Genomic DNA, 16,575 nt, shown 5'->3' on the forward strand with positions numbered 1-16,575 from the left:
CACAAAACCAAGAATGGCGGAAACGTTCTGGGGCGGAGGACATCATGTATAGTATCACAACAATGTAAAGTAGTAAACAAGCAACAACATCATCCATTGTATTAATAATATAATTATTATACAAGTATGTTCTGTCAAATTTTGATAAACACTAAAGCATAAATCAAAATGAAAGATGAGTCTTGAACAAGCTCCATCTTCCCTAGTCCTTGCATCGGTACCTGTCTATGATGACCTGAGGATACAAGTAATTTTGAAAGTGAGTGTCAGCTTTGAAGCTGGTGAGATCATAAGTATTTTCGTGTCTTAATTTGTAAGAATTTGTATGTATGAATTGTAAGTATTGAAAATGTATATGAACTATAAGTATGAAAATGCTTGTAAGACAACTGTAAAAGTTTGAAAAACCCTAGAAATCCCTATGATTCCCACTATTAGATGAAGGTGTCTTCTACCAAGACCTAACTGCTCTGAATGTAGTCTTCTACCAAGACCTAACTGCTCTGAATGTGGCCTTAGTACTACCCTTTGGTACTAGGGTAACTAACAATGTTAACTGATGACATTCGTAGATGTACATTTACCTCTGTTGCTAACAGGTGGGTGTAGGAATAGTCAGTCCCTTAAAGTATACCTGTAATGGTATCAACCGTTGACATCCGTGGATGTGCTTTTACCTCTGTAGCTAACAGAGATTTTAGGAATGGTTAAATCCCGAAACGTATCCTTTTGTACTAGAATATTAAACCCAATTTATCTCGTCGATTATGTGATTGCATCACAAGGTAAAGATAAAAATGAGGATTTTATAACAGAGTATATCCATATAAAATGTAATAGAACTCATCCTATAATATCTATGTAAAAGTACTCATATAAGTGTATATATGTAAACATACTCATGTGAGTGTACTCATGTAGATGTATCCCAGTAATAGTATAGTAATATACTGTAATGTTCTGTGTGTGCTAGCTGTAACGCGTGTTCTCTCTTTCTATCTAGCATGTATAGTAATGTATCGTGTGTACTAACTATAATGTTTGATCTCTCTCTATCTAGCAAGTATTGACTCATGAATGAACTGACTCATTGTATGATATCGCATTCTAGTAATAGTTCTAGTATCTACCTAAACTACCCATATGGTAGTTTACTAGTAATCTGACTTGTACGTATGGACATGGATGTATACCCTTGCTACCCAAGGGCATGGGATGAACTGGAAGGGCCTTTATGACTATATATGTACATATGTTATATAACTAATATTTAAACGACCTTCGGACGAGTACCCGATATCCCACCAGACCACATCTCAAGCCCGAAAAGGAAATAGGATGGATAGCCTTCCTAAGTCTTTTAAACATTTCTTATATAACTATACATATAGAGGCATGCAATTTATAATTTAAAAGCATAAAATAATATTTGAAAAACTTTTGAACATAAATATTTTCTATGTAAAGATCGACTTGATGTCAATCTATAAAACAGTTTGAACGCATGGGTTTGATAAAACAGTTTAGTATAAAGAAACATTTGTTTGAAACACAATTGTAAATAAGTTTGAAATGTAATATACTGAGTAAAATGTACAGTGTAATAAGGAGTTTTAAAACATATAAAATTTTTATGAAAATCATTTGAAGGAAACTGTTTGGTAAAACGGCTAATGAGTAGCCAATCATTTGAATGCTGCTTATTAATCACATGTGATTGATATAATAATTAGCATAATTCTACATGTATCCCCCCCCATAAAACATTTAAAAATAGTTTAATACATTGATTAAGGGGTATGACCTCACCTGCAGTAAGTGACTGGAATTGAACGGACTGGTATCGTAAGGAAGGATCGGACAAGTGCTTGGGGTCAAGTGAAGACTTTAGACACACACAATGATCCTAATTACATATGAAGACATATGTATACAAATAATTAGTGATTAAAACACTAATTATACAAGTATAAACATTTAAACGCGAGGAAAACACTTTTGGTCAAGTGCTAGGAGGCTAATGGGTTGCAACAAAGGAGTGCAATGCCCCTAATGGGAGTTTATGGTCAAATGACCATATGCTTTGGAGTTTACGACCCAGGGGAGTAAACTCCTGGCCGTAAACTCTCAACAAGGTATCTAATTGAAGCTTAGAATTAATACAACTCAAGCGGTGAAGGGCTTCTAGTCTTAAACAAGCGTTTGGACCTCTTTTTAACTCCATTTAGGAGTTTACGGCCCTGGGACCATATTCCCTTGGAGTTTAGGGTCGTAAACTCCCTTGGGAGGGTGTTTATGGTGTTTTCAAGTCTCTAATTTAACTAGGAACTAAACTAGGCTTTTGTACTTTGCTTTAGAAGAGTTTATGGCACCATTTGGCACCATTTTATGGAGTTCACGGCCCTAGAAACTTTTGGGCCGTGAACACCTTACTTTTGGTGTTTTAATGGTGTTTGCTTGCTCCAAACACACCAGGGTACTTGTCCTAATTCAATCCTAAGCCTTAGGAAGTGTTTCAAGGCATTTTGACCCCTAAACATGGAGTTCACGGCCCTAGAACCTTTTGGGTCGTGAACTCACTTTCATCATTGATTTTAATTGCGTTTGGGGTCCTAAACATGCAATGGTGGGTTCTAGTTCGAGTTCTAAAGCTTTGATGGTCATTGGGACACTTTTGGCCCTTATAATGGAGTTTACTCCCCAAGTGTTCTTGGGCGGTAAACACCCAAATCTTGGTGTCTTGTTCCGATTTTGATGTTTTCTAGTCATATACACACTAACATACAAGTCTAAGGTAGTTACAAATCACGGGGAAAGGACTAGGTAGCATTTAAGCCACATATTGGAGTTTACTCTCCAAGAACGTTCTTGGGCGGTAAACTCCCGAATCTAGTTTTTTTGTTATGAAATTGATGTTTCCAAACACAATCTAAGCTATATAACATAACTAGATCGAAGTACTCACAATTTCGGATAAAAACTCCAAGATCTGTGAGAGCGAATTTTGGCTTTTCTCTAATTGGAAATATAACTAATGAACTATTTGGTTTAGTTTTCTATATATAGTCCTGGGATTTTTTGGCAGAAAATATTTTTATTCCTGGAATGAACTCTAATATCCTAGAGTATTGGAATAACAGTGTTGCACAAAACCCTAGTGCATCCGCTCTCCTAATATCTTCTTAAGTGTAACTCCTGAAAACTGCCAAACTTATACACGAAGTCTGAATTTTCACTGTAACTGTTCTACTTCTATTGGCTTGATATGGTTTGTTCAGAATGGAAATTTCGGGTTGTCACAGCCTTTCATTGCCATATTGGGCTAAAGTTGTCAATACAATGTGTTATACCCAAAATCGGTCTATTATTTTTAAACGTCATGTGAAAACAGCTTATGAGCTATTGAATGGAAGAAAACCAAATATCTCTTATTTTCATGTGTTTAGATGTGTTTGTTACATCTTGAATCAAAGAGATCAATGTCCGAAGTTTGAGGCTAATGTTGATGAAGGAGTGTTCCTTGGAAACTCTATTGTATCCAAGGCTTTCTGAGTATTTAATCTTTCAAGGCAAATTGTAAAAGAAACAATTCATGTTACCTTTCATGAGGACTCATTCATTAATGACCGAGTTGATCACCGCTCGTTAATTCTGAATGAACTTACTTACAATCCTTCAGGAACCATTCCTAAGTTCTTGTCAAATAACGCTTATCCCAATGTTCCTAATGTTTATCAACAGTTCTCAGCCTATCTCTAAAGATTAGCATCCTGTCTATGAAGAAGCTGATTCATAAAGCCAAGCAGGTTCTGCCCATAGCAATGGAAATGAAACCTCTACTCCTAGAATCCTTCGAGCTCATCATAAATCTCAAATCATTGAAGATGTAAATTTTGGAATTCTCACTCGCAGCTATATCAAAAACAACTTTTGCATGTTTGTAAGCTTTGTATCAATGATCGAACCAAAGAATATTGTTGATGCCTTGAAAGAACATGATTGGAATATGGCCATGTAAGATGAGCTAAATGAATTCGAACGACATCGTGTGTGACTCTTGTTCTCAAACCTCAAGGAAAGACTATCATTGGCACTCATTGGGTCTTCAGGAACAAAATGGATGAAGATGGAATCGTCATAAGAAACAAAGCTAGGCTTGTAGCTCAATGGTTATGTAGGCTTGAAGGGTTAGACTAAGATGAAACATTTGCTCCATTTTCAAGACTTGATTCAATTTGTTTCTTTCTGGCATTTACCGCTTTTGAAAACTTCAATGTCTTCCAAATGGATGTTAAGACTGCCTTTATACATGGAGATCTTCATGAATAAGTTTTTCTTAAATAGACTCGAGGGTTTGAAAATGAAGAATTTCCAGATCATGTATATCGTCTTGATAAAGTTGTATATGGCTTAAAGCAGGCTCCTAAGGCATGGTATTACATGTTGGCAAGCTATCGTCTCTCAAGTGGATACAAATGAGGAAAGATCGATAACACTTTGTTCATAAAGAAAATAGGATCTCATATCATTCTTGCTGAAGTGTATGTGGACGATATCATCTTCGGATCCACTGATGAAAAGCTAAGTTCAAAATTCACGGAGGTCATGGCCAAGAAATTCGATATGAGCATGATGGGTAAACTAACTTTCATTTTGGGCTGGCAAGTCAAACAAATAACTAATGGTATTTTTGTTTGTCAAAATAAATCCATTGCAAATATGCTGAAAAAGTATGGTTTCTCTGATTGTGAACCGGTAAAAACTCCAATGTCCTCATCAACGTCTATTGGCACTGATCCTAGCGGCATAGATGTGAATGCAACTTTGTTTCAAGGAACAATAGGCTCTATAATCTATCTTATAGTTAGTCGCCCTTACATTATGTTCGCCACCATATTGTGTGCTCGCTATCAAGCAAGTCCTAAGGAATCTCATCTTCACAATGTCAAAAGGATTTTCCAGTACTTAAAACATACACCCAATCTTAGGTTATGGTATCCCCGTGACTCTGATTTCAATATGGTTGGATATACTGAATCTGATCATGGTGGGTGTGGCATTGATCGTAAAAGAACTTTAGGAGGAGCTCAAATGCTTGGAAATAGATTGATTGGTAAGTTGGTCCAAAAAAAAAAGCATACATCAATGTCTTGTTCTACCGCTGAGGTTGAATATGTTGCTGCTAGAAGATGATATGCTAAGATTCTATGGATTCAGAATCTGCTCTTGGATTATGGTCTGAACTTCTCAAAGACACCCACTTATTGTGACAAAACAAGTTCCATTCAAATGATACAAAATCTAGTGCAACATTCCAAGACCAAGCACATTTACATTTGTCATCATTTCATCAGGGACATAGTTCAAAAGAGAAAAGTGGAATTTTTCCATATTCCACCCATGGATCAGCTGGTTGGCATCTTCCCCAAGGCATTAGATGAAAAGAGGTTGGAATATTAATTTCAGATCTCGACACGCTTTCTTTGGTTTAATTGTGAATTAACTTATTTTTGGTCTTTTGAAAAACTCAGAAAACAAGCAAATGCTTCATTTATTTTGAATGCAAAATCTTACATTTAATATTTACATATATTTTTATTTCAAACCTATCTAAGATTTATGTGCATCTTATGTGTACGGACTGAAGTTGTCCTAAAGGATCTCAATGCTTTTGGTATTGAGAAAAAGAGTGGCATCATGTCATTTTCTTCTTGATGATACCCTCTTCATCCTTCACTAACTGTTATGGTTGTAAAGATCAACCATCAAAGCAATAAGTCTTAGCTCCATCTACTAACTCATATGATAAAACCTTGAATTTCCTCGTGTTGATCTTGAAGACACGATGGTTGTATGGATTCGAGTCAATCAACTCGTTGGTTAAAAATACTAATCTTTACTTTTCTCTTTCTCCTGATGAACATGAAGCATGGAATCCATCTGGAAAGCTTCAATAAGAAAAGGCTTCATCACTTTTGGTATACTATATTTGTGTGATATGTTTGATCTTGGTTTTTCTCTTCTATATATCTTATTTCAAGTGGTAGATATCTCGATAAATAGAAGTGGATTAATGATCATTCAATTCCAAAGATTTGATGGATCAAGTCTTTATCACCTTTCTGAAAAATGCTGCTGTGACAACCCGAAATTTTCCATCCAGTTCAATCTATCATTTCATTAAAAGTCAAACTCATTGCTGTTATCTTTTACCACAATTAGGAGTTTATTTGAGTGTTATGACCCTTGTACACTTAAGGAATAAGTGTCGGGGTTTATCTGCTGAATCTGTAGCTCAAAGAACAAGTCTGGAACACCTTGACCAGGAGTTCACGGCCACCACATGGGAGTTTACGGCCGTAAACTCCATGTGGGCAGTAAACTCCTCCTATAAGGTGAAGTCTTGGCCATTTTGTTCATTCCTTTCCTCCTCTTGGCCCAAATCATCTCAACTATCATCCCGATCTTCGTCCCCGATCTTCAAATATCGTAACTTTATTGTCCTAACTAGTTGATATCTTACATGAACTAGTAATCTTACATGATTTCATCCATGAAATCATTCTATTTTGTAGATCTTCAAGTTTCACCAAGAACACACACTAGTGTTGTTGACGAAAAACAACCATTCAAGCTCATAGATCGTAAGTACTCTTGTTCCAACTCATTGTACACTAGGTTTAACATGGTTAGGGCTTAGAAAACATAAGGAAACACATGATTCAAGGAGTTTACTGCCAAGACATGTTCTTGGGCCGTAAACCCCTTTTAAGGGTGCAAATGACACACTAACACCTTAGTAAGCCTTGGAACTTAGCATAGAACCTTACAACGTTGAACTAGGGACTTCAATACACGAAATGGTACTTCATACCATGAGTTTATGTCCGTAAACTCACGGGGAAGTGGTCCCCAGGCCGTAAACTCCATACAAGGCCATTCTTGGACCTTAAACCCACCCAACCTCTTGTTTAAACCTTTGAACACTTAACCACTTAAGTCATAATAGCTTTGAGCCTAATTTGGAGACCCAATTGAGAGTTTATGGTTAGGAGTAAACTCCCCCGGGCCGTAAACTCCAACAAGCACGGTCTATGGACCATAAACTCCCTTATAAGGCCTGGCACTCCTTTGTTGCAACCCAATGGCCTCCTAACACTTTGACCAAAGTGTTATCCACGCCTTAGGATGTTTATACATGTTTAATTAGTGTTATAATCACTAATTAAATATATACATATGTCTTCATATGTTATTAGAATCATTGTGTGTGTTTAAGTCTTCACTTAACACCAAGCACTTGTCCAACACTTCCATACGATCCACTAATTGCAGGTGAGTTCATACCCCTTAATTAACCTTTTAAATGTTTCTAAATGTTTATAAATGCTTTATGGGGTGATAAAAGTTGAATCCTGCTAGTTGTCATATCAATGACATGTGATTAATAATTAGCATGCAAATGGATTTACTATATGTTAACTATTTTACCAAACATATTTCTTCAAATGACTCTCTTAAACGTTTTTATATGTTTAAAACTCTTTATTAGACTGTGTTACATATTGTATGTTTCCTTTCAGAATTTGTTACAAATGTGTTTCAAACAAAGGTTTTCCTTATACTTAAACTATCTTATCGAACAAAATACTTTCAAATCATTTTATAAACTAACATCAAGTCATCATTTCTTAGTATTAAACTTTTCAAAGGTTTTACAAAATTTCTTTTATGCTTTTATATTGTCAAATGCAAGCCTAGATATGTATAGTTATATAAATAATGTTTAAAGGACTTAGGACGGTTAGCTCGCTTTATTTCCTTTTCCTCGTTGGGATGTGGCCATAGGGCACATCCCAACGCTCGTCTGAATGTCGTCTAAATATTAGTTATATATCATGTATACATATATAGACATAAAAGTTCACTCAGTCAGTTCAGTACATTTGGGTAGCAAAGGCATACTTTCGGTTATACACGTACATTACTTGTAACTATAATAAGCAGAGTTAGGAGATACTACTTACCATTCCAAGTACAAGGAATCACACAAGAGTCAGTTCATTCATGAGTCTATACTAATCCATTACATGTTACATGAATATGTTTACAAAGATATGCTTACATGAATACGGTTACATGAATACGTTTACATACATACGCTTATATAAATATGATTACAATACATGATAACAGAACAGACATAACAAGGTGCTGTAGCATGGAACAATTACAGGATCTAACTATACCTATGAATCACTAATGCATTGTGATAGTTATATTGGGTATACATTATCATAATAATTAGGATGTTCATAGCTTGCAATCATGCAAGTGCCGCATTTGGTTCCCAAAATCTCTTGACAGGGGAGCGTTTAGTATCGGATCTAGCCATCACATTATCCCTTAACCCTTAATTAAGGCAAATTAGTACAAAAGTAGTCACTTATTACAAATACTACAGTACTTACACTGTATATATATGACAAATACAAAAGGATGTATAACTCTAGTTAGTATATTATTAATACCTTTACTATGTGTCATATTCACATAATCGATGAGGCAGATTAGATTTGAATAATAATAGTCATACAGTCGGGTCTTGGTAGAAGGCTACTTTCAAAACAGTCGGGTCTTGGTAGAATGTACTTTCAAAACAGTCGGGTCTTGGTAGAAGGCTACTTTCAAAATAGTTAGGTCTTGATAGAAGGCTACTTTCAAAACAGTTAGGTCTTGGTAGAAGACTACTTTTTATACTAGTAGGAAATATGGGATTTTTCTAGGGTTTTCAAACGTTTAGAATTACTTACAAACATTTTCATACTTATAAAAACTTTCTCCAAATGTTTACAAGTCTTTCCTTTACAATTTTTACAGGACAAAGACACATAAATACTTATGAATTCACCAACTTTTTGGCTGATACTCGCTTTCAAAATAACTTTTATTCTCAGGTCACAAATAGACACGTACGACGACCAGCTTTTTGTAAAGACGGAGCAGTCGAGACTCATCTTTTATTTTGAACATTCATAATGTTGTTTTTGATATGAATGAACACACATGTATTTAAAATTATACTATTAATGCAATGGATGATGTTGTCGCTTGTTTACTACTTTACATTGTTGTGATACATTACATGACGTCCTCTGACCTAGAACATTTCCATCGTTCTCTGTTTTAGGGTGTCACAGATTGGTATTAGAGCATTGTTTATAGTGAATTGAGTATATCAACACATAAAAGATATACTAACTATACGTGCCTGCATTCATACTAAAATCCATGTCACAATGACAAGAACAAAAGTATTACGATTGTTGAATATCACAGGTAAGCTCGGGGATGTATGGTCAGTCTTGGGAGTGGCATAGCCTGATCAACTATGCTGGTTCGAGGAGTGATTAGCACATGCCCAAAAATGGTTGTGATATGGTAACAAGTCTAAAAACTTACCAACACTACCACAATGAGAACATTATAACAGATCCTAAGTCTAAGATACTATAGGAGTATTTTGTGTTACTATAATTACTTACTTGAGAACTAAAAAGGATGTTCATTACTAGGTCAATAGTTGCTAAGTGGATACAGCAAAGTTATATGTAACTAGGATGTCATAGACTTAGAATCTGTGAAATTTTTGCTTTACCCCTATTCCTTGTGAATTTGGAGTTAAGGTCACTTATTCGAAGGCCTATCCTGTTTTGATTACATATAACTGGTATGCACTTTACAAATAGTGATGTAACTAATGAATATTTTCTAATAATTATCAAGATAGTTCGTCTAATAATTATTTCCTTACCACAATTCTCGCGTAGATAACATGGCTGGGCTCCATCCCCACGGCAACCCATACCTTCCGAACGAAGGCAATGTTGGATGGTTTGGAGAAGAACCTGATAATGATTATCCGATCCCTTTGAATGATCACCATGCTGAAGACCTTTCGAATGATGATAACTCCGAACCCGAGGTTGATAACCTACCTCCGGTAGCTCCCATTCCAAATCCTAACCCTCATCCGACTATTCATGGCCCGACGCGTCCTTGGGTAGAATGCTTGGAAACATGGAGCGAAGAGTAAGATCAACCTATTTCGTTTAATGGAGACCGAAGCTTCTACAACGTAAACGAAGGGAGCTCAGCGGACAGAGTTCTACCAATCCTGATCCGTAGAGTTGCCCGAAATGAAATTCATGGCAGGACGGCTGTCTAACGTATCGAAGAGGTTAATGCCAATGCAAGAATGCACACCATTCGCACCAATCGCCTCGATCACACAAGTGAGAGATCTGAGAGAAACCATGAGACTCTGCTGCAAGCACTAGCTGAAACTAGAGCCGAAGTCATAGAACTCCGAGTACGCCAGAGGGTGTATGAAGGATACCTGCTTGATATGGAACGTCAACTAGCTGAACTAAGGGTTCACCATAAGGGTGACCATCGCCAGTAGGAGATGCTTTACTTTCCTTCTTTGTTTTAAAGAACCGTGTTCCTATCTATGTTCTGTGTAGCACTTTTCTATGTGACTACCTTGTAGTGTAAGTACTTTTAATTAGACCTTTATGCTGTCAAGGACCTTTCTACTCCAGATGTGATGTAAGACTACTACAAGGTCAAATTTTCCGAACTTATTACATCTTAAACATCGATGATATTGGCAGTCGACTAACTTCTGTGTCACTCTTTGTTCAAGTACTTTCATCATACCTACATTGGAGTCTATTTGAAACGTGCTTTAGTCAAGACTTTGGACTATAGTAATTTAAATCCAGAATCATTTTCAAGTCTCTTCCAAAGGTTGGATCATATTATCCACTAACCAATAATACCTCGGCTTGAACGACAAAACGTCTTGAGACCATTCTCCGAACTTACTTCTACTCTTTACTAGGACTACATCATAGGGATGTAGGTCAAACCTTCGCGAACATACTTCTATTCCATACTAGGACTATGTCACAACTGTGAATTTTAAGCTATGTAATCTACACATTCAAGTTAATGTGAATCAAAAACTTCAATCAAATACAACATGCTAGGAGTACAAATAGTCATCAAACAATTGGAGACCCTAGAAGTTCTTATTAAGTCTAATTTAGGCTAGAACTTCCTTATTGGATCCAAATGGGCCAATAAGCTTCCAACTAGACTATCATGGACTTAGAACCCTAATTGGGCTCTAATTGGACCCACACTTATTTATTTTAACATTTTAGGTCATGTTGGGCCTAGAATTAAATAAATTAAAAGCCTTAACACATGAATAACCTAAAACTAGTTCAAGAAAAACATAAAAATCCTACCACACTCCTTAGACTCAAAACACACCCTAATTACCTCTAATGTTGGGCTTGGGGGCAAAAGCCCAAATTTTTCCTCTTTCCCCTTCATATTCTCGGCCCAAGGCCCAAATCCAAGGGGAGGTTGACTTTGGTTGCCACCTCACTATTACCTAATGGATTTCTAGGCACAAATCACATACACCCATGCATGTATCACTTCAAGAGTCATTTCTTTCTCTCCTCCCTTCTTGCTCTCGGCTAAGCATCATCACACACACCAAATATCTCAACTTTCTCTCTAGAACACTCAAAGAACTCTCCTTCCCTCCCCTCTCCAAAGATCTCGAAATTTAGGGACTTTCCAAGAGGATTTTGCAAGCAAATCATCATCTAAGGTAAGATTATTCATAGATCTATGGTTTAAATTCTTTTGTTATCAAAATCTCTTCCTAATCCATGTAAAAACCGTGATCTTGCACCCTAGAAACCCCCCTAATCTCGAAAAGTTCACCAAGGAGTGCAAGGGCCAAAAATCACTTCATTTCTTCCAATTTTTCTTCAAGAACCGAAACTACCCACTCAAGGTGAGATTCATACCCCTATTTTCTGTTTTTAAGAGTTTTTGTGGGGGGGAATACAAGTGAAAGTGTAGATCTATATGTGTTTGTATGCCTTGTATGATTTCCATGCTTATATGTATGCTTATATGTGTTTTAATGTTGGATCTAGCCATTAAACCCCTCAAAACCGAGATATAACTCATGTTTTATGATATTAGCTTCAAATATGTTCCTACATAATAAGTGGTACTAGATAAATAGCCAAGTGGTTAGCAACAATTTTCTTTAAGCTAAAAACACATATTTTGGGCCAAAAATGTGAAAAATACAAAATTAAGGGCCCAAAATGACATTTTACAGATTCTGATGGTTGAAATGTGTCAAAACAGTTTCAATAAAGCTATTTCTGGAATTCTATTCAATTGGTGGATTAAAAACATAAATTTCAAGCCTATTGGGCTAAAAATGCAAATTCGGCCCAATAAGGCCCATTATGCGAATTTTTCTGTTTTGGAGGGCCAAAACTGTAACTTTCTGTAAAACAGTGGACTAGAAGTGTCCCAAACCCTTTTCAAAGGTTTAAAATGCTTTTTAAATTTAAAAGGGACCAAAGTTGCAAAATTTTCCATTTTGGGCCAAAATTGTCAAAATTGCGAAAAGATGGACTAAACCGAGAAAAACTGCATTTTCAGGGACTTAAACTGTTTTCTTTGAAAAATATGCTGGAAAATATTAATTTCAACAATTTTTGGTGTTAAAATGTCAAGAAAAATAGTTTAAGGACCAAACCGGGAAATATTTAAATAAAAGGGTTGAAAATGTAAATTTTACAAATAATGAGGGGCTGAAAACAGAAATATTTCAAGGCTGATTCATTATGTACAATCTGATCAAATAACGATACCTCGACTACCAACGAGATACAACTCATTACAATACCAAAAGTCGTTGCTAAACGAATTGGCTCGGTCTCGAGCCAATGGAAATCTACAACTACTAACTCTTTGATACATACAAATAACGATTGGTAACACATATACACACGAGTGTGCACAGACGTCTACGCACCATCTTCGGGCCCCAAAAGTGTAAAATCTTGTTTGTTGGGCCTAGCTAGCCCAATGACCTGATCTTAAGGCCCGAAGACATTTTTTTTCTACGAAGTGTTGAGTTTTACCGACTTGGCACAACGTAGGGTGACTTTCAATGGCTTGTATCATTGGACCCCAAGGGCCATGGTATTGCTAGAAAAGTCTACACATTTTACGAGGCGGGTCGGGGACCCCTCGCACACATATTTCCCCAGCCGGTTAATAGAGTTACCGGGGTCTTCGTGACCTCTTTCTCTTCGGATGTGGGGCTACTCATAGTCCGGGCGATTGGATAACGTGATTAGTACTGACGACGCCTTCGGGAATCGTTGGTATATCTATAAACCGGGCATTTGTGTAATGCGGGTTTGTAGTAAATAATCAATGCTCGAGAACCTTCCAACGTCGCTTGGGACCGATACTACTATATTTTTGTAATGGTTTCAACGCAACTCAATGGATTTCAAAAGAATTAGGGGAACATCGGGTTTCCCTAGGGTTTTTATCACATACAGATTTTAAACGCATACATCTTAAATGAACAATTTTTGCAAGTATAGAAACAAACAAGCATACCTATGGATCTTCACAAACGTTTTGAAAGCTTTTCTTTTCAGAAAATATCGGATTTTCTGGTGGTTTTTCAAACAATATAAACATTCGATTTCAAACACTACTTATGAACTCACCAACATTTCATATGTTGACGTTTTCCAAAATACTTGTATTCTCAGGAAACCAGTGAGTCAAGGGAAATCATGCTCAGTGACGGTCGCAGTTTATTTTTGAATGAACCAAACAATATTAATTTTTGGAAATGTAATATCTCAAACAATGTATGACATGTAAACACTACTGGTTGTATTATGTTGATGAATGGTGACGAATGTTGTTTTGTTTCATATATATTCAATGTTATGGTATTCAATTGAGTCACGACAGCCCCCGGACGTTTCCGCCGTCTGGTTCGGGGGTGTGACAGACTACATCATAGGGATGTAGGTCAAACCTTCGAGAACATAATCTTACTCTTTAATTGAACGATCGAAGTACATCTAGGGTCAATGGTAGCCTTTACTAGGAATTCTAGTTCATCAAAAAGGATTCGTAAGGAGATTATTATTATGACTTTCCTCGCTTATACATTCCCGAGTTATGTATAACGAAGACCTGTTAGACAATAGAATGTGACGTTTCTAATTTAGTTTCTTTTCCTCGTTGGGATGTGAAACTAGAGTAGAATCACACATTTTATTATCCGCCCAATCTTGATTATATCATAACGTGTATAAGCTAAGTTTTCATTTATAATGACTCGTCTCTTAGTAAGAATCAAATAATATAGGTTCAACTGTAGTAGCTCACGAACTCCTTTCCTTTCATATTATAGAATCATGTCGTCATCCAGAAATAGCCCGCTGACCAACGAAACCCCTACCTTTCATATCGATGCCGCTACGTTACAAGTCGCAGTAGCAGCTGCTACATTGACAGCTGTCCTTGCACACTTTAACTCTGACAACACGAACAAGACTGACAAAGGGGTTGACAAATCCGATCGTTGTAACGATCCGACCCAAAGCCTCAACTCAGAGTTCAAGAAACGGAAGCGTCAAGCCCAAAAGGAACGCAAGCGATTTCAAAGGCTTGCCATGCGACAGCAACCAGTGACGACCCCCACCACCTCAACACTAGCCAAGCATTATGAGGGAACACTCCCGAAGTGTAACAAGTGTAGCTATCATCATAACGGAGCCTGCGGGGTATTGCAATGTACCAGTTGCAATAGACTGGGGCACATTGCCCGTTTCTGTAGAACCACCTCCACCACCGGAGCCAGCCAGGCTTGCTATAGCCGTGGTGAGACAGGACACTATCACAGAAATTTTCCAAAAGGAAAGAACAAAGAAAGCACCCACGTCCATATAACTCCAACCCGACACATTGCTTCCACCACCATTACTAGTACTAGCCAGACATGTCACCAATGCGGTGAGATAGGGCACTTCAAGAAGGATTGTCCAATAATAAAGAACTCCGACTCGGACGGGAGAATACTAAGGATCACTGCCGCAGGAGAGACTACTCCAGACCCACATTAATGTAATTAAGGCGTTTCGTTGTAACAGACCCATAAGACCCTTTTAAAACTAGTGCAACTCGAGTCTTATCTTTTGCGAGATCCCGTCCGTTAAGGGACCCTCGAGCTGCGTATACTTGTCTTTTGTAGTATACTTTGTTCGCAGCAGTATTCCTGTAGTTACTCTAAATTACTTTAACTCTGTTAAAAGTTGCACTATTGTGTTTTGTCTGTAACGCCCTTATGTTCAAATTTAATGTCTTTACTTCCAAGTATGTCCAATATTGTCATACAACTTGAGTCCAATCGATCCTCACAATACCAGTTTCGTGTGCACATCTCTTTCTCCAAAAACGTCTTTCTAGCGAAGCCGTCATTCCAGAACACCGATGTACTCATGCATAGAGTACCTCATGTTTCTTATCCTTTCTGAAGAAAACTCAGAAAACCTCCCCGAAGTACCACTCGTACAGTACGTCAAGTTCAATCCAAAGACCCATACGGTTGATTTATCGCTGAAGAATGTATACATAGGGGTGATATATAATCATGGTTCTACAGGCTTAGAATTGATGATTCCACTTTAACTTCTTTTCCTCTTTGGGATGTGAGGTTAAAGAAGAATCATTTATTTGACTACCTTTTCAATCTTAATTATATACGACTCATATACACGAGACTGTGATTGATGAACCATGTAGGACTTCTAACATGAATTTCAGGACGGAGACTGCCCAAGACTACGAGTGATCGCATCGTCATGCGAACAAACTTAGAACCCAATACGACTCCTGTAACCCGATCACCCTACAATCTCACACCAACGGAGATACAAGAATCGTCCGGACAGCTTAATGACTACTCAGCAATAGAATGAGAAGACCAAGCTCCACACCTTTGAGAGCTCCAGTCTTATTCTTCAAAAGACAGACTTCAGCGAGTGCGATCATACCAGCACTAATGCACCGGATCCCATCAGAACTCCGCAATTAAGCATGCTTGGGAGAGAGAAGTACTAGGATGGGTAACACCTTGAGAAGTCCTCATGGTGCAGACCTCGACAGGACTTCCATTAGAAATCATTACCTTCTGCCTCGCATAGATGAATTGGTTGACCAACCGCAAGGAACGAAGTGCGTTTCAAAAATGGACTTAAGATCCGAATATCACCAGTTACGAGTGTTAGTGAAGGAGGTCCCAAGGACAATCTTCCAAACTAGATGTGGACGCTACGAGTCCGTAGTGATACCCCTCGGATAGGACCAATACGCCGTAGTATTCATGAACTTAATGAATAGGGTACGCCATTCTTACTTGGATTAGTTCGTCATTGTACTTATAAATGACTTACTTATCTACTCTCGTAGTAAGAAGGAAATCATAAAGCGTATCTATAACAAACCATGGAAACATTACGATCAGAGAAGCTTTACACGAAATTCTCTAAATACGAGTTTTAGAATTGAAGAGTCGAATTCCTAAGACACACTATTAGTGATATGGGAATTCTTGAGGAACCTTCCAAAGATCAAAACCGTTGAGAATTT

General features: G+C 37.3%; 1 protein-coding gene and 1 pseudogene across 1 annotated transcript; both read left to right on the plus strand.

Annotated features, from left to right (window-relative positions):
- The first annotated feature begins 4,605 nt into the window (after positions 1-4,605).
- On the plus strand, positions 4,606-5,193 carry LOC111885462 (uncharacterized). The gene has a single exon (XM_023881720.1). The coding sequence runs from the start codon at positions 4,606-4,608 to the stop codon at positions 5,191-5,193; it is 588 nt and encodes a 195-aa protein (XP_023737488.1).
- Positions 5,194-15,966: 10,773 nt separating this feature from the next.
- LOC111885470 (5S ribosomal RNA) lies at positions 15,967-16,085 on the plus strand (annotated as a pseudogene).
- Positions 16,086-16,575: the final 490 nt, after the last annotated feature.

Source organism: Lactuca sativa, chromosome 5 (genome assembly GCF_002870075.4).
Source record: "Lactuca sativa cultivar Salinas chromosome 5, Lsat_Salinas_v11, whole genome shotgun sequence".
NCBI lineage: Eukaryota > Viridiplantae > Streptophyta > Magnoliopsida > Asterales > Asteraceae > Lactuca > Lactuca sativa.